General features: G+C 48.2%; 6 protein-coding genes across 6 annotated transcripts; 4 read left to right on the forward strand and 2 right to left on the reverse strand.

Moving 5' to 3' along the window:
- Positions 1-282: 282 nt before the first annotated feature.
- On the reverse strand, positions 283-2,066 carry ASPGLDRAFT_71633 (putative MFS monosaccharide transporter; the record flags this gene model as incomplete). Its single annotated transcript, XM_022549561.1, has 3 exons — positions 283-1,218; positions 1,269-1,917; positions 1,970-2,066. 3 exons carry the CDS (start codon positions 2,064-2,066, stop codon positions 360-362), a joined length of 1,605 nt encoding a protein of 534 aa, XP_022405323.1. The 3' UTR covers positions 283-359.
- A 3,741-nt stretch (positions 2,067-5,807) lies between these two features.
- ASPGLDRAFT_141349 (short chain dehydrogenase/reductase family protein) lies at positions 5,808-6,975 on the reverse strand (the record flags this gene model as incomplete). The annotated part of the gene is made up of 3 exons (XM_022541733.1): positions 5,808-6,179; positions 6,233-6,818; positions 6,878-6,975. 3 exons carry the CDS (start codon positions 6,973-6,975, stop codon positions 5,868-5,870), a joined length of 996 nt encoding a protein of 331 aa, XP_022405324.1. The 3' UTR covers positions 5,808-5,867.
- Positions 6,976-9,327: 2,352 nt separating this feature from the next.
- On the forward strand, positions 9,328-9,836 carry ASPGLDRAFT_22147 (uncharacterized protein; the record flags this gene model as incomplete). Its single annotated transcript, XM_022543157.1, has 3 exons — positions 9,328-9,346; positions 9,403-9,646; positions 9,704-9,836. 3 exons carry the CDS (start codon positions 9,328-9,330, stop codon positions 9,834-9,836), a joined length of 396 nt encoding a protein of 131 aa, XP_022405325.1.
- An 804-nt stretch (positions 9,837-10,640) lies between these two features.
- Positions 10,641-12,398, forward strand: ASPGLDRAFT_54666 (L-lactate dehydrogenase (cytochrome)). Its single transcript, XM_022548093.1, has 3 exons — positions 10,641-10,780; positions 10,839-11,152; positions 11,205-12,398. The coding sequence occupies exons 1-3, from the start codon at positions 10,678-10,680 to the stop codon at positions 12,282-12,284; spliced, it is 1,497 nt and encodes a 498-aa protein (XP_022405326.1). The 5' UTR covers positions 10,641-10,677; the 3' UTR covers positions 12,285-12,398.
- A 214-nt stretch (positions 12,399-12,612) lies between these two features.
- Positions 12,613-13,692, forward strand: ASPGLDRAFT_141354 (uncharacterized protein). The gene is made up of 2 exons (XM_022541734.1): positions 12,613-12,895; positions 12,953-13,692. Exons 1-2 carry the CDS (start codon positions 12,638-12,640, stop codon positions 13,613-13,615), a joined length of 921 nt encoding a protein of 306 aa, XP_022405327.1. The 5' UTR covers positions 12,613-12,637; the 3' UTR covers positions 13,616-13,692.
- Positions 13,693-14,155: 463 nt separating this feature from the next.
- On the forward strand, positions 14,156-14,973 carry ASPGLDRAFT_163218 (uncharacterized protein). The gene is made up of 2 exons (XM_022542534.1): positions 14,156-14,245; positions 14,325-14,973. Exon 2 carries the CDS (start codon positions 14,329-14,331, stop codon positions 14,926-14,928), a length of 600 nt encoding a protein of 199 aa, XP_022405328.1. The 5' UTR covers positions 14,156-14,245; positions 14,325-14,328; the 3' UTR covers positions 14,929-14,973.
- The last annotated feature ends 509 nt before the right edge of the window (positions 14,974-15,482 follow it).

The raw sequence follows: 15,482 nt of genomic DNA on the forward strand, positions 1-15,482 counted from the left end.
TACAGCAATCATAGACCATGAAATTCCCATCGCAAAACATTAAGCAACCCAGGCTAAAACTGGGAAAACGTAACCATGTGCAAGACACCGGCGATGCACCATCTATCATGCCAGCCACAGGCAAGTAAAGGGTATCAGGTATTTGCCAGCGAAAACCGTAAGAGATCCCATATCACGGACAAATGTAAAACAAAAACTATTAAAGCAAACCACGGCAATAGATGAGTTGTGCCCACGGTGTCGTTGCACTTTTTTTTTTCACATAACAATACAAAGCAAACCAAAAAGAAGAAAAGAAAAAAAAAAAAAAAAAAAAAAAAAAAAAAAAAAAAAAAAAAAAAAAGTAAAAGCAAAAATCATTAAGCCTCCCCAGTCACCTGCTGGTGCTGAGCAGCCCCCTTCTCAGTAGCAACTTCATCAGAGGAACCACCGCTACCACGCGAGTCGCCGCTGCCAATACCAAACTCGTTGTTCATAGCCTCGACCTCCTCGTCGGACAACTTGGGCAGCTCCTTGGCAGCCGTGACATAGGACATGTTCTCGACAAATCCCTTGGCGAAGATCAAATCGATCTCCTCGAGACTGCGGTTCGCTGTCTCGGGGTAGAAGAAGTAGATCACGGGAATGAACGAGGCGTTGAGGGCTGCGAAGAAGAGGTACGTTCCCCACTGGATACGGTCAACCATGACAGGGGTGATCATGACAACGGTGAAGTTGAACAGCCAGTTGCTGCAGGTGGAGACGGCGTTGGCCTTCGCGCGGGTCTTGATCGGGGAGAGCTCGGCAGGGTACAACCAGGGGAGGGGGAGCCATGTGGCGCCGAAGCAGGCCATGTACAGGAACAGACCAAACACAGCGCCCTTCTTGGCGCCGTCGCTGTTGGGAATGAGACAGGCAAAGGTGATGGTCATGGAGATGAACTGGATCCAGGAACCGTAGAGGAAGAGCTTGCGACGGCCGATCTTTTCGATGAAGAACCAGGAGAATGTGGCGAAAATAGCATAGATAATCATGTTGACACCGCCAATGAGCAGGGCGAAGTCATGGTCTTCACCAAGGGAGCTCTCCAGGAGGACGGGAAGGTAGTAGATGACTGCATTGCAACCACTGAGCTGCTGGAAGATTTGCGAGGAAGAACCGATAAGCATGCGACGGAAGTGCTGGGAACGGCCACCGGTCATCAAATCGGAGAACTTGGTCTCTTCGCCAGCGCCAGATCTAGTCAAGTTAGCTTTCATTCCGCTTTTATCCTTGTATTGCAGACTCACGCTTCGAGGGATTCCAAAACCAGCTGCTTCTGGAGCTGGGTCTCGTGGTCGTGAATCTCGCGACCACCAAGTGCAGCCAGAACCTTCTCACCTTCCTCAACTTTACCCCTGGAGATTAAGTACCGAGGAGAATCAGGGAGATACCACATGCCAACAATGATAATAATACCAAAGAAAATCTGAAAGGCAATAGGGAAACGCCACACCAAATCCGTCGGGCCATAGTGAGCACCAAAGTCAATCCAGTAGGCGATCATAGTACCAATGGCAATGACACCACCTTCAATACAGATTAACAAACCACGGTTGGTCGTCTTGGAGCACTCAGCCTGGTAGGTGGGAATCGTCGAGGTGTTCATGCCGTTGCCAATACCAGTGATGACACGGCCAATGAAGAATTGTAGGAGAGGAATGTGGTCGACAAACGAGGTAACCTGAATAATCACACCAACAATCATAACAATGGCGCCGGAGAAAATCATCCATCGACGTCCCATCTTGTCACCGAAGATAAGGGCCCAGATGGCACCGGCCAAACAACCCAGTTCGTAGACGGCGGTGACCAGAGCTTGCATGACACTGTCGCCCTTGGTTGCGGTAAAGACGCCGTTGAAGGAAGGGTCACTAATGATACCAGACATGACGCCCTCTTCGTTGTGTTAGCTATATTCAGTCTCCTGTTAGGATGGGGTAAGACTCACGGTCATAACCGAAGAGTAGGAAACCCATGGTCGCGATGGTCGAAACCGTCAACGACAAGGGCTTGCCCGACATGCCAGCGTATGTCGGAGGAGCCATGATGAAGAAGCTGTACCAGCAGACTAGGTCAAAAAAGCAGCAAGATATGTGCACAGCACAGTCGAGTTCAGAACGATAGATCTCAGATCTTAGATCTCTTCTGAAAACAGACAATTGACCTGATAATAAAAAGTGTGGGAAAAAAAAAAAAATAAAAAAATAAATAAAAAAATAAATAAAAAAATTGAAAAAGATATATATATCTCTCTCAGAAAGAAACCTGGAGAAAAAGGGGAAAGAAAGATATATCTACCCCAGGTGCCTTCAGGCTGTAGCTTTGTATCGGAGTATCTATGCAGTACTTGTATGTAATTGTACCATAGTTTGCAGTGGGTATACACTAGTCCCCTTTTGTGCAACCGAAAGTGGGCCCAAGGCACGGTGGATCTCGAACATGCGTTTCCGAATGTGACACAACGGTATCCAATCAGCGACCAGTCTGGGGGCTTCAGACGAATCAGGTCGTTTGTTCTCCCAACGCAGCCTGTGAATGGGAGAAGGGCAATTTCTCACCTCCAAAGCCAAAGTCGTCATACTCTCCTTCCTTTTCTTTTTTTTTTTTTTTTCCCTTTGCCTATTCCGGATGAAGGGCTTTCCGAGTACAGAGTATTCTGTACTAGAGAGAATATGGAGCCCCGTGGCAACCCGACCGGTGTGGACCATTCTCCAGGTTCCTTTTCGCTTGAGAGTCACCTGTACGGAGTACTTGTACGTAGCCTGGTCAGTGCCTGTATGGTACGGTAATACAATAATTATTGAGACAGATTCAAGATGTGCTATGTTTTGTCTCATTTTATCTTTCTTTCTTTCTACAGAGTAAAGCACTCGAGCCTGCAGTAGTCTCGGTAATTCCTGGTCAAAACAAGCTTCTCGTATAATATGGATCACCCGTCTTGTTTTCTTGTCCTTGAATCTAGTTCACGGCTTCTCTCCGTAGTTACAGATCAAACAAGACAATTATCGGGAAGCCGTCAGCCTCTTCTCTTCGCCCGGTCCCGCTTAGCCTAGCCAAACTAGGAAACTTGCATGCCAATTACACCTTGGCTCCCACGCTAACGGTATTACGGTACGTACAATACTACTTCCTAAAACGGAAACGGGCTGTCCGGGGCCGAAAGGGTCACGAGAACAGATGAGCCACCTCCAGGTCTCCGCTGAGGGGATGGATTATGGGTTATGGAGTACCCCGGATCCTTTTTGTGAATGGGGTGGCATAATTATGACATCTTCATGGTACTCTGTACGGAGTAGCATTATACAAGTAAGCATAGGACAGAGTAGTATCTGACATACAGAGCACATGCAACAACTTGCCCCGTACTTCATCCCCACAGCTAATTAACTGTTGGTCTCCCCGTTTGTCCGCTGTCCACTGTCGGTTGTTCTCCGTCTGGAGATAATATGGAGATGAGATGAGATTAGATGAATGCCATAGGCAGCACTTTAGTAATTCTCCTATAACTAGTCCAGGGATATGCTGCAATTCACCAAATAATGCAATTCTAGACTTGTCTCATCGAGCTCATTCCAGCTACAAACAAGCAAATACATATTCACCGTCTCTAATCGGTCCAAACTAAGCTCACCAAGACCAAATACCAAGAAAGCAATTATAAATTATCCAATTGAACAGCTGACCAAACCTGCATCATCATCCGTGCAACAGAAGCAAAAAAGAAGCCACCCTTTTCCTTCTCGGTTTCGTTTCCGTTGCGTAACGCCGGCTGAATCACGGATTTCGGACTCTTTACGGAGTATCCGTACGGAAGTACGGGGGTACGGAGTAGTATGTACAAGTACGGGGTCCCTCGTGAAGAGTCCTTCCTTTTGAACGATAGTGGGAACACCGGGCCTTGCTGGGCTGATCCTTGTACACCTACTTGGATGCTTACTCGTGATTGGCGACGGCGCTAAGTATTGGTTTTTTCTTTGGGGCGTTGATGTTGCGTTATTTGCATGCGCCAATGGAACTGTCGTGCCGAGGTGTAGGATATTGGATTTCCGAGGGTTGGTTTGTTGGGAGTATGTAGTAAAACCGCGTGCTTGAGGTGGTACGGTGATACTCACACTATGTTTAACTGCGAGTACTGGTAAGTAGTACTATGAGTAAGAGCTCGTGGCAGAGTCGGGATTTACGTTGTAGTTTGTAGCATCCTTACTCGTTCCTGATGATTTTGTGGACCGTTGGGTGTCGGAGAAATTCCTCATCTATTTACTCCGTGCAGCTATCCCCAAGTACATACAGAGTACTGACTGTATATCTACAAACTATGTGACTTCACCACGGACAATCCCCGACGTCAGACAATAAGCCGAAAACACGGCTCCTCCGGACCGGATGATGCCGCCGGCGATGATAACAATGCGCCGCAAAGATAATCCTCCTGCAGGGTGACGTGAGACTGGAAGCTCAAAGAACTCAAGATAGAAAATGGAAAAATTCAAATCCTAGACATAACCTATCATAGTGAGTAGACGCCGCACAACATTCTGTACATAGATAGTACGAGGTCTGTACGAGGCCGTACAAGAACATGGTCTGTGATACCTTGCAGAGTGAGCAATTTAACCGAGGACTCGAGATTCCACGACATGGTTGATTTCAAATCCCTTCTTTTTGTTTCAAATTCATTTCCATTCCATGGACAGATAGACATGCCGCTCCGGGAATGGAAAAGGTGGTGGGAAATCTGCTTGGCGGGGAAAAGAAATGTGAAAAAAAGGTCCCATCTATGGAGCAATCAACATCGCCAAACAGAGTTTGTCACTTGTCATCCCAGAGTTGTACTCTTATACGATTGATAGTCGCGTAAAATAGCAATCAAAATTGTCGGTCAACTTCGGCCCCAAGGTACTTACTCGTACTATGTATTGCGAAAAGGCAACCAGTGCCCCAAAAAAGAAAATAATAGCGCTCATTAAGTCGTATCCGTCCAAGACATCATCATCATCATCACCATCATGTGGCCGTATCGCGACTTACTCCATATGTACTTGTACGAGTCCAGTACATACCCTGCAAGCCATGCACCATGACACACAAGAAGTGCCGCAAAAAACCCGCAATGATTCGGGCACCAACGGCATCAGTCACGGTCCGGTTCGAATCTTAACCAAGCCGATCTCCTTCACGGACACGGTCTTGGCTTCAACCTGCCGGGGCGGCGGCACAGTTTGTTTTGAGTATCTGGGCCGTGTTCAACGGGCCTGGCTTGGATGATCGAAACAGTGGACACAGCAGAGCTGGTATTTTATGCGAAGTGTTGGAGATCGAAACATGGTGCGTGTAGTTTGCGGTTCTTGGTTAGTTGACTGTCGGTTGTTTCGTTAAAAGAGCAACAGAATATCTGAAGTCGAGTAAGTCACGTGTTTTGACGCGCGAGAAATCACCACGAAACAGAGCAATTGCATCCAATTATTTCGTAGTGAAATTGATATTGACAGCAGAGCTATGGGAGAAAGCGCACTGCTTATATAGTTATGGGTTCTTTGTCTACCCATGCTCAGGTGTCATCTGACACGAGATGCCATATAAATAGTGCCAACACTCCTTTGGCCAGGCCCAGGCCCGGCGATGTCGCTTGCAGCCATACCAGATTCAAGCAAGCCGCTTACGGACGGCAGATTGAGTAACGACTCCTTGTCGACACGGTTACATTCCTTCGATAGGTCCAATGTATCTAGCTTACTGCAGCTTCCAGAAGGCTCCGTGAAAAGAACCTATTGTGGGCCAGACTAATCCCGTTGATCCAGGAACATGGATTACTATGGACATGGACATGGTATCTTATGTACACTTAATCAGGCGGCATTCCAATCCGTCAGTGCATTATCGCCAATCTTATCCTTGATAATCCGCTGCGTGAGGTCCCACAGCGCAGACCCCAGCTTCGGATCAGATGCTTGTTTCGACTCCTTTCCTGGCTGGCAGCTATCAGAGAAGTAGTACCCGTTCCATCCTTTCTCTTCGATCTCGGGACTTGTTGCAGCCCACAAGGCGCTAAATGCACCTTGTTCGGGGTCTCGGCCAATCGCCAACATCATTGTTGTCAAGAGCTTTCCGAAGAGTCCGGGGTATGCGTCTTTCCATTGTTGTTGCATTGACGTGCTTACCTGGAATCGTCAGCTAATGCATAACAATTCTGTTGGTTGGGGCCGTCACTTACCGCACCAGGATGCACAGAAAGCACATAAATGTTATCGTTGTTGGGCTTGACCACCAGATCCAAGAGCCCATACTTGACTCCCAGAATAATGGCCAGCTTCATCCGTTCGTACAACTCAAGGTTCCCAACATTCGGGTCATTAATCTCTTCCATCGACCCAAAATGAACCGTCGACGGCGCCATGCGATGCTGCTCAGACGTCTCCCAGACAATCCTTGGAGCAGGCGTCTCGGGCAACTTCGATGTCTTCCGCAAAAGCGGATACAACAAGTTACACACGTAGTATTGACCAAGCCAATTCACCTGAAAATGGCGATCGATCTTGTCATGTGTCTCGCCGTATTGGTTCACGTTAATACCAGTTGAAAGGATGAGCAGATCCAAGCGCACTTCCCGCTCGCGCAAACTTGTAAAAGTATCCTTGATCTGCTGGAAATTGCCCATGTCGCATTCCATCCATTCAATCTGTGCTGTTGGACCCGCTTCTTGCTTGATTTTGTCGATGGCGTCTTGGCCTTGGTCTTCTTTGCGGTTTATCATGATTACTCGGGCGCCGTTGAGGACGAATGTGCGTGCGACTTGGTACCTACGAAGTAGATTGCGTTAGGTCTATCAATTGAATGGTTAGGAGTAGAAGGAACTAACCCAATGCCTAATGCGCCGCCTGTGATCAAGGCGACTCGACCGCCGAGATCGTGGAATTCCTTTTTGGGTCCGATGACTGATTTTAGGATGGATTGCATTGTGTCTGTCTGTGTCTATGTTTGTTCTTCCAATTGAAATTGGAATTGAATGAAAAGAACAGCTATATATTTGGCGCGCAATGTCCGTTGTATAGTTCACGCCAGGTTGATTTCAGCGATATATATTCCACTGTCAACGATGATGATCCACGATTTCCACATTAAAGAGGATACAATTATTTTCAAATGAAGCAACATAATGAATTTGCTTTACGATAGAAAAACCAAAGGAATCACAAGGGGAAAGGGGAGAATGGTGGTGATGCTTGTTGGCGAGTTGTTGCAAGGCACTAAAGGAAGTCGAAGACAAAAAACTAACATCGGTGTAGCCGCTAGCATGACACAATCCCACTCTTGTAATAGCCTGCTAGCCCTGTTGAGTTGCATCTATCGTATGAACGGCCAGATGTCATGTATCCCCGATTGTTTTACTCGCAGCAAAATGCACAAAAACATTGAATGGGCGAATAGAGGGATCGTTGAGCTCAATCAGAGGACCCTTACGGATTGCAAAATCCTAACCATCATGGAAACCTTGGATAATCCGACCGTGCTGCGGTCCCATGAAAGAGAAAATCATGATCTGTAGACATGGTTAGACAGGAATGAAACAAGATAATCGGGACGCATACTGGGATGATCAAATGTCCCTCGAAATGTATAAAAGACATCCGACTCCTGATCGCGCCAACGATCAAGAGCAGCTCTCCCCTGAGAGGGTCTCGTCTCCATTGATATCATGTCTCATACTGAAGATGAGATGAGGTCTTGTAATTGGGTCTTTTGTATGCCATGAGCCCCATGGGCCGAAGGAAGGATTATCTTGAAGGCATATATGCTTCAAAAGCCAGTGTCGAATTATCGTCTCCCCCAAGCCACTATAAGTACACCCGAGTTAAAGCCGTATAGACCAACAAAATAAGTACCCAATCACTCTTGATAATACCATTCCATGAGCCACCTCAGCGTATTAGGTCTTTTTCGATGTTGGCTCGACGAAACATGACAACTCGTGTGCGAGACGAGAGCAAAGTGTCTCTGCAGTTTGCTCGGCATCTCTTTCCGCAAGGGGCTCTTGTGCAGTGCTTCTCATTAGGTGGTAATAAAATGTCTTGTTCATTGCCTATCACCGAGTAGCTCTGGAGCTCAGAGAGGGACATGGGTTCGAAGAAGGACGGTTCTGGAGATGGCGCTGTTGAGTTTGTATCTAGGTTTTCGACCCTCAGCTGGAGCGTTCTGATGTCGTCGTCGTTCAGAATAGGTTTCGGATTCCCCGCCCTTGACAGGCCAAGAAAGATCGGAGGATGATCTCGACAAGTACGGACTGTACGCTGAATGGCAAGAAGCAGCGTTGATTCCCGATCTCGGAGTGTCAACCACTTTATCCCCAGATGAAAGACAAAAAGCCACGAGAGCTTCAACGAGATTATCCAGAGTGGCCAGGCAAGCTCCTCTCCGTTCAACGCTTTCCGGAAGACAGCTAGCGAAGTGGTCATTTGGCATATGAGAAGGGAAACGAGAGAAAACTGCAAAACACTGGCATATTCGAAAAGAATTTCAGCTGAACATAAGAAGACATGATTGCAGAAAGTAAGCGATCGTGGTACTATACAGACAATGGCCTTCACAATCACAGAGCAAATTAGTTGAAAGGATGCAGGAGGTTAGACAATCTAAACCTTCAGACCATAATACGGGGCGTCGACTCGCTCGGTCTTAATGATAGCCATAGGGCATGTTATGGTAGAAGAGGAAAAAAGGGAGCAGGCATTGTTAAGTCGGCGAGCTATACCGACTATCTTCAAAGCCCAGCAGATGGAGTTACACCAAAAGGCTGAAGACAAAAAAGTGGGGGCAGATAGCCCCCGTATCAAGAATTGGAAGATGAAACGACTGTCAACGCACCTTTGCTCTTGTTGTTGGATGAGCTGGATACCATCGGTTGGAATGGGGTATGTGGTAGGGCAGAGTGTAGGAAACAGCTGCTAATCATGTCCCTAGTGTCAACTGAAAGCCCATGACAACCTCTGTACCGCCTCCGCAAGTGCCGGTTAAAGGTCAAGGTCGCCAGCATGTCCATATTACGAATGAACCATCCAAGTGCTATACAGTGGCCGGGCGGAAATTAGAACACAAGAAGTTCGAGATCACGAAAATAAAAGGTACGCTCTTCCCAATTTGCTTACCTCAGTGTTTGTCTTCTATCGAAAAACATTAGCTGCGCAAAAGTTTCAGGGTCCTTACACCAAGGCGAGAAAGGAACCTGATAATATCCTCCACCCGGATAACCATTACTATCCAGCTATTGTGAAGTGAAGGTGGATCGATTCCTACCCCAGACTTGTAGCAGATATGAAATTGAGAATAGAAGGTAAAACGACTCACTGTCATGACCATTCTTACCGTGATATTGACAACCACTGAAAGGTTCGTCAAAGCGGGGTCTTGTCCGTAAAACATTCAAGATCCCTCTGGCCAACGACGAATGGTACATGGCGGAGACAAATGGCATCCTTAGGACGAGCTCAGGCGCAGTGCAGGCTGTCCTTGAAGTGAAGAAGACGCTGCGGAAGCACATCCTTATCCGGGTGCAAAAACAGGAGGCTGCAGAAGCCGCTTTTTGGAACCACAAAGAAACGAACTCGCAAGCACAACTTGCAATGGACGGATAGTAAGTCCTCAACAACTGCAGTGCCTTCATTGAATAGAGATTCTAACCTTCTTGCAGCCGGCCACTTCTGTCTCTCAATTGCCACGAGGTCTTAGCAACTTTTCGCAAGGCCGAGCCCAGTTACGACGAGTATCTGGAATCAACTCGTTGTGTCACTGCATTTTTTGACATGCAAGCTTTCGGGCCTTGATCGGTTCTGAAGAGCAGCCGAGTGAAGGAGTTGGCTACGCTTATCGTGGCAATAACCGCACTGGCGATTAATGTGGCGTCAAGCTAGGGTTGGAGAGCCGCCTTCAACATGAAAATGAGCGAGAGCATGCAGAATTCCGCATATAGCTGGATAGACGATTCTGTAGGATGTTTCTACAATTTCCTACATGAGTCCTCATGTACACAATAAAGGCAACCAGGAAGAGATATGCAGCTTTTGCTGCCAGTACCAAAAAGCAGACCAAGAATGTCGAAGCGAGCTAATGTTAAAACAGAAAAAAGGATCCTATATGAAGCCATGACATGTGAAAATGATTTTCAGAGCTTGGAACGGAGTTATCGATTTAGTGTATGCAGTTTAGCACCAAGCGACTTGTCACATATTTATAGTACATTGGGAAGGATATATACAATAATAATACATGCCTTTGTTGTCGTTGAAGAGGATGTGCCGAAAACGGAAACCTAGGGCATCGCCACCGGCATGTGATTCTGCCTGAGGCATAAATGCACCACGTTTGTCACGATACTGCATGAGCATAGGCTTTTTCCATGTTCCATGTCCCCGGGATGTTAGAATGGGAGTGTAGATAAGCAATTCATGCTATTGATTGTATGATTCGTTGAATATCTAGCACATGTAGGAGTTCGTCTCGGGATAGAATCGGCCGAGAGCTATCGCCCGAGATCCCCGCAAATTTCCCCGGTTGGAAAGCAGCCACTCACCGCCCGCCGATTTCCATTTGCGCGTCCTTAAATTGGACTCTTCTACTCTTTTCTGGTTAGCCAGTCATTCTCAATATTATACAGATACAGTGATCATGTCGAAGCTTACAGGCGCCCAAGTTGCGGAGCACAACTCCAAGGACTCGTGCTGGGTCATTGTCCACGGGAAAGCCTACGATGTCACCGAGTTCTTGCCAGGTGAGCATCTATGAGAACAGGGATTATGCCGGTCAATTACTGACAATTGGTCTTATAGAACACCCCGGTGGCCAGAAGATTATCCTGAAGTATGCAGGGAAAGATGCGACTGAAGAATTTGACCCTATCCACCCTCCCGACACCCTCGACAAGTACCTCGATTCCTCGAAACACCTTGGCCAAGTAGACATGGCGACTGTGGAGCAGGAGGAGAAGGCGCATGACCCTGAGGAGACAGCGCGTCAAGAGCGCGTTCAGCGCATGCCTCCTTTGGCTGCGTGCTATAACCTGTTTGACTTTGAGACCGTGGCGCGGAGTGTGATGAAGAAGACTGCGTGGGGATACTACTCTAGTGGTGCTGATGATGAGATAGTATGTTCCACTCCATGGGAGTGATAGAGGATGTCTGCTAACTTGACGAAAGACAATGCGCGAAAACCACTCAGCATACCACAAGGTCTGGTTCCGGCCACGGATCCTCGTCGATGTGGAAAACGTCGACATGAGCACAACAATGCTAGGCAGCAAGACATCAATTCCATTCTACGTGACGGCAACGGCACTTGGCAAGCTGGGTAATCCCGAAGGGGAAGTGGTGTTGACCCGCGCAGCGCACGACCACGGCGCCATCCAGATGATCCCGACGCTGGCATCGTGCTCGTTTGACGACATCGTCGACGCCCGCAAGGGTGAGCAAGTCCAATGGCTGCAACTGTACGTCAACAAGGACCGCAATATCACAAAGCGCATCGTGCAGCATGCCGAAGCACGCGGCTGCAAGGGTCTCTTCATCACCGTCGACGCGCCTCAACTCGGTCGTCGCGAGAAGGACATGCGCTCCAAGTTCTCCGACGTCGGCTCGAACGTGCAATCCACGGGTGGTGACTCCGTTGACCGCTCGCAGGGCGCTGCGCGCGCCATCTCCTCTTTCATCGACCCCTCACTCTCCTGGAAAGATATCCCGTGGTTCCAGTCTATCACCAAGATGCCCATCATCCTCAAGGGTGTTCAGTGCGTGGAGGACGTCCTGCGCGCCGTCGAGGCCGGCTGCGACGGTGTTGTCCTTTCCAACCACGGCGGTCGCCAACTCGACACCTCCCGCTCCGGTATTGAGGTTCTGGCCGAAGTGATGCCTGCGCTCCGCGCGCGCAACTGGGAGAACCGCATCGAGATTTTCGTCGACGGTGGTGTCCGTCGCGCAACTGATATCCTCAAGGCACTGTGTCTGGGCGCCAAGGGTGTCGGTATCGGCCGGCCGTTCCTGTACGCCATGTCCGCATACGGGCAGGCGGGTGTCGACCGTGCCATTCAGCTGCTGAAGGATGAGATGGAAATGAACATGCGCTTGATTGGTGCAAGCTCCATCGCAGACCTTAACCCCAGCCTGATCGATGTTCGCGGGTTGACCGGTGGGCATCATGCGCCCGTGCCGGCGGACTCGCTGGGCGTGGGAGCTTATGATCCATTACAGGCACCACGGTTTAGTGAGAAGGCCAAACTGTAATCATGTTACCCTGTATATAGTTATACCTAATTGATTATTGTTCGAATACCCGATTTCGGCTACAAACCTGATTAGTCCTGCTTATTTCTTCCCATCTCGATAGTTGCTTTTCTGATACAATAGAAACAGATCATTTTTGTTTCCTTCTAATCTGCCCAGTCCCGTTGGTAGTCTCGGACCCCGAACACCATTGGCATTGACCCCAACCCCGAGCTTATCAATCGCCCACCCAATGACCTCATCACTACCTAAAACAGATAAGCTTATCTACATGAACTATGCATGCCGTAACCACTACTTATACCACTCCCACCCAACTCTCTAAACAACAACACCCAGCAAATCAACCCAACATGCCCAAAACAATCCTCATCACCGGCGCGACAGGCAAACAAGGCGGAGGTGTAATCAACGCCCTTCTCGCCCAAGACGCAGACGTCGAGATCCTCGCCGTAACCCGGAATACTTCGTCCGGGGGTGCGCAGAAATTGCAGCAAAAGGATCCTTCGAAGATTAAATTGGTGGAGGGGAATCTGGATGATCCGGGGGGTATCTTTGCGAATGCGAAGAAGATCACCTCGCAGCCTGTTTGGGGGGTGTTTGGTGTCCAAGTATGATACACCATGTATACATATTCAATAAAGGCTAGAAGCTAAGATGTCAAAAAGTCCCCCACCCCCGGAAGTTCCGACCAAACGCGCGAAGAAAACCAAGGCAAAGCTCTTGTCGACGTAGCGCTGAAAAACTCCGTCCAACTCTTCGTCTACACCTCCGTCGACCGCGGCGGCGACGAAACCTCCTATGACAATCCAACATCCATCCCGCATTTTATCAGTAAGCATAACATCGAGCACCATCTTGTCGAACAGGCAAAGGGTACGAATATGTCGTGGACGATTCTCCGCCCCGTGGCGTTTATGGATAACTTCACGCCGGACTTCGCCGGGAAGGTGTTTACGACGGCTTGGAAAGTCGCTGTTCAGGATAAGCCGTTGCAGCTTGTTTCCGTTGAGGATATAGGATTCTTCGCTGTGCAGGCGTTTTTGAACCCTGAGATTTATAAAGGGAAGTGTTTATCCCTGGCAGGTGATGAACTTACATTTGAGCAGTTCGGGAAGGTGTTTAAGGAGAAGACGGGAGATGATTTGCCCATGACGTTGGAGTTCGTGGTGCATTTATTATTGTGGTGGATGCCGGATTTCGGGGAGATGCTTAAATGGTTTTATCAGAAGGGGTATCGGGCTGATATTAAGGCGCTGCGGAATTTACATCCTGGGATGAGGGATTTTGGGGCGTGGCTTAGGATTGAGAGTGGGTTTGAGACGAAATAATGTTTGTTTTGGTTTATTTTGAATTGATATGGCGGATTTAGGGCCACAACTAGCAGAATACACTTTTTCCAAAATCCACGAGGCAAAGTACACTGCATGTGGCGGCATGGGTACATTCCTGTATTGTCGAAGCTCTGGAAAAGGATCATGCCGAAGAAGAGGAGCGAAAGTAGTGCTGACCCGGCGGAATTGCTGAGGAGAACAAGGTGTTTCGGCACAGGTTGCGATCAGAGATTTGTATGAGGCATAGATTTCTCTTGAGGGAGAGAATGGATTTGCGTAAAGAGAGTCAGTTTATACAGGAGGCAGGACAGGATATTTGGCGTCCTTAGCAACAGCGGCTAGGATGAGCTGGTGACTCGTTGAACCACTGTGCCGGGTGTTTAGTCTAATCCTGCGAGTCTCCTAGTTAGTCTAGCGTACAGCCCCTCTTCGAAAGTGGAATGCGACAGCCTTGCATGTGTGTCTGACGTGGCACTTATCATCTCATATCCCCTTTCCTACGGAGTACTCTGTACTAATACTTAGAAGCTCCATGGAATAAGCTGTCTACTGTCCGACATTTCATCCTATTCACTTTATCGGCAGAAAGACACAAATAAAACACCAAGAAAATTGCTTCGCGCCTCTGTAAGTTTGAGCATATTGCCTTGCTGTGAATGTGTCCTTTCTTCTATTATATACAGCTGACATGACCCGACACATGAAGCAACATGGATAATGACGACGCATTATCATCTACTACCGGAGATGGGGAGCGCCTTACACCAACACAGTCATTTACTACCGGAGACGGCGAACAAGACCCCACACTGACACCTAGTGTATCAACCACGTACTATTCGAGATTTTCATGCCCATGGAATGGAGGAACATACTTAATTTGCGATCGCGAATCAAGACTTGTCATTACGCTCAAAGGAGGTCACTTGGGCCTACGTCCACGAGAAGAGGAGCAGATCGGAGACAGCCATCGTCCTGATAGAAGCAGCCTTTGGCACTGCGTTGAGGATGAATCCATGTGGCTTGGCTTCTACAACGACGCTTCAGGCAGATTCATCGGCCACGGTGGTGGTTGGTGGAGGGAGTGGAAATTTGTCGCGGAAGCAGAGCGCCATGATCAGTGGGAGTGGTTTTGTGCACGGCAGCATCCAGATGGCGGACATATTCTTCTGGTGAAGCACTGGCACAAGCTTCTGCCGATGGCAGTGGGAGGTAAGAAGAACAAAGAGTTGGTGGTTGATTATGAAGATCGAAAAGGGACTGCATGGGATTTCATTCGGATTGATTCTGAAATTAAGACACCTTCATGACTGTTTTAAGTGACATCCAAGCAAGCCCAATGAGAGAACATGAGCATATGCCCCAGTGTGTCAATGCCGTAACACCACATTCAAGCCGGCATGGCGTACTTTTTATATAACCCTTTCAAACCAAGGCAAGCCGATGGGTGCTGTGAGGCATGACAAAAGTCATGATGCTCATGGAGGAGGGTCTGATGTGAGAGACTAGAGTCTGCTATTGATAGTCTGATGGTTTGTTCGGCGACTCTGCCTGGTGCTTGTTAACATCGGTATACTTCGCCTCCGCCATAGACAAGCTGGCATGAATCCTGCGGGCCTTGTGCTTCCATTGCTTCATCGTTATCTGGCTAGTCTTTGATTGAAGGGGAATCTGTTGCTCTGCAGTGCGGAATATATTTAGCATGGGGTGATACTTGCGAAGACAGCATAAGTAGCTTAGTTAGATGTCCCTCTGTATAGAGGTGTACTAGGTTACGAAGAGAAGATAGGACTAAAAGCCTGATGTTATGTTCCCAGAAAAGAAAAGGAAACAATAAAGGCGTTCACATATGGAAGGCGGATCA

This window comes from Aspergillus glaucus, assembly GCF_001890805.1.
Source record: "Aspergillus glaucus CBS 516.65 unplaced genomic scaffold ASPGLscaffold_2, whole genome shotgun sequence".
In the NCBI taxonomy this organism is placed as follows: Eukaryota; Fungi; Ascomycota; class Eurotiomycetes; order Eurotiales; family Aspergillaceae; genus Aspergillus; species Aspergillus glaucus.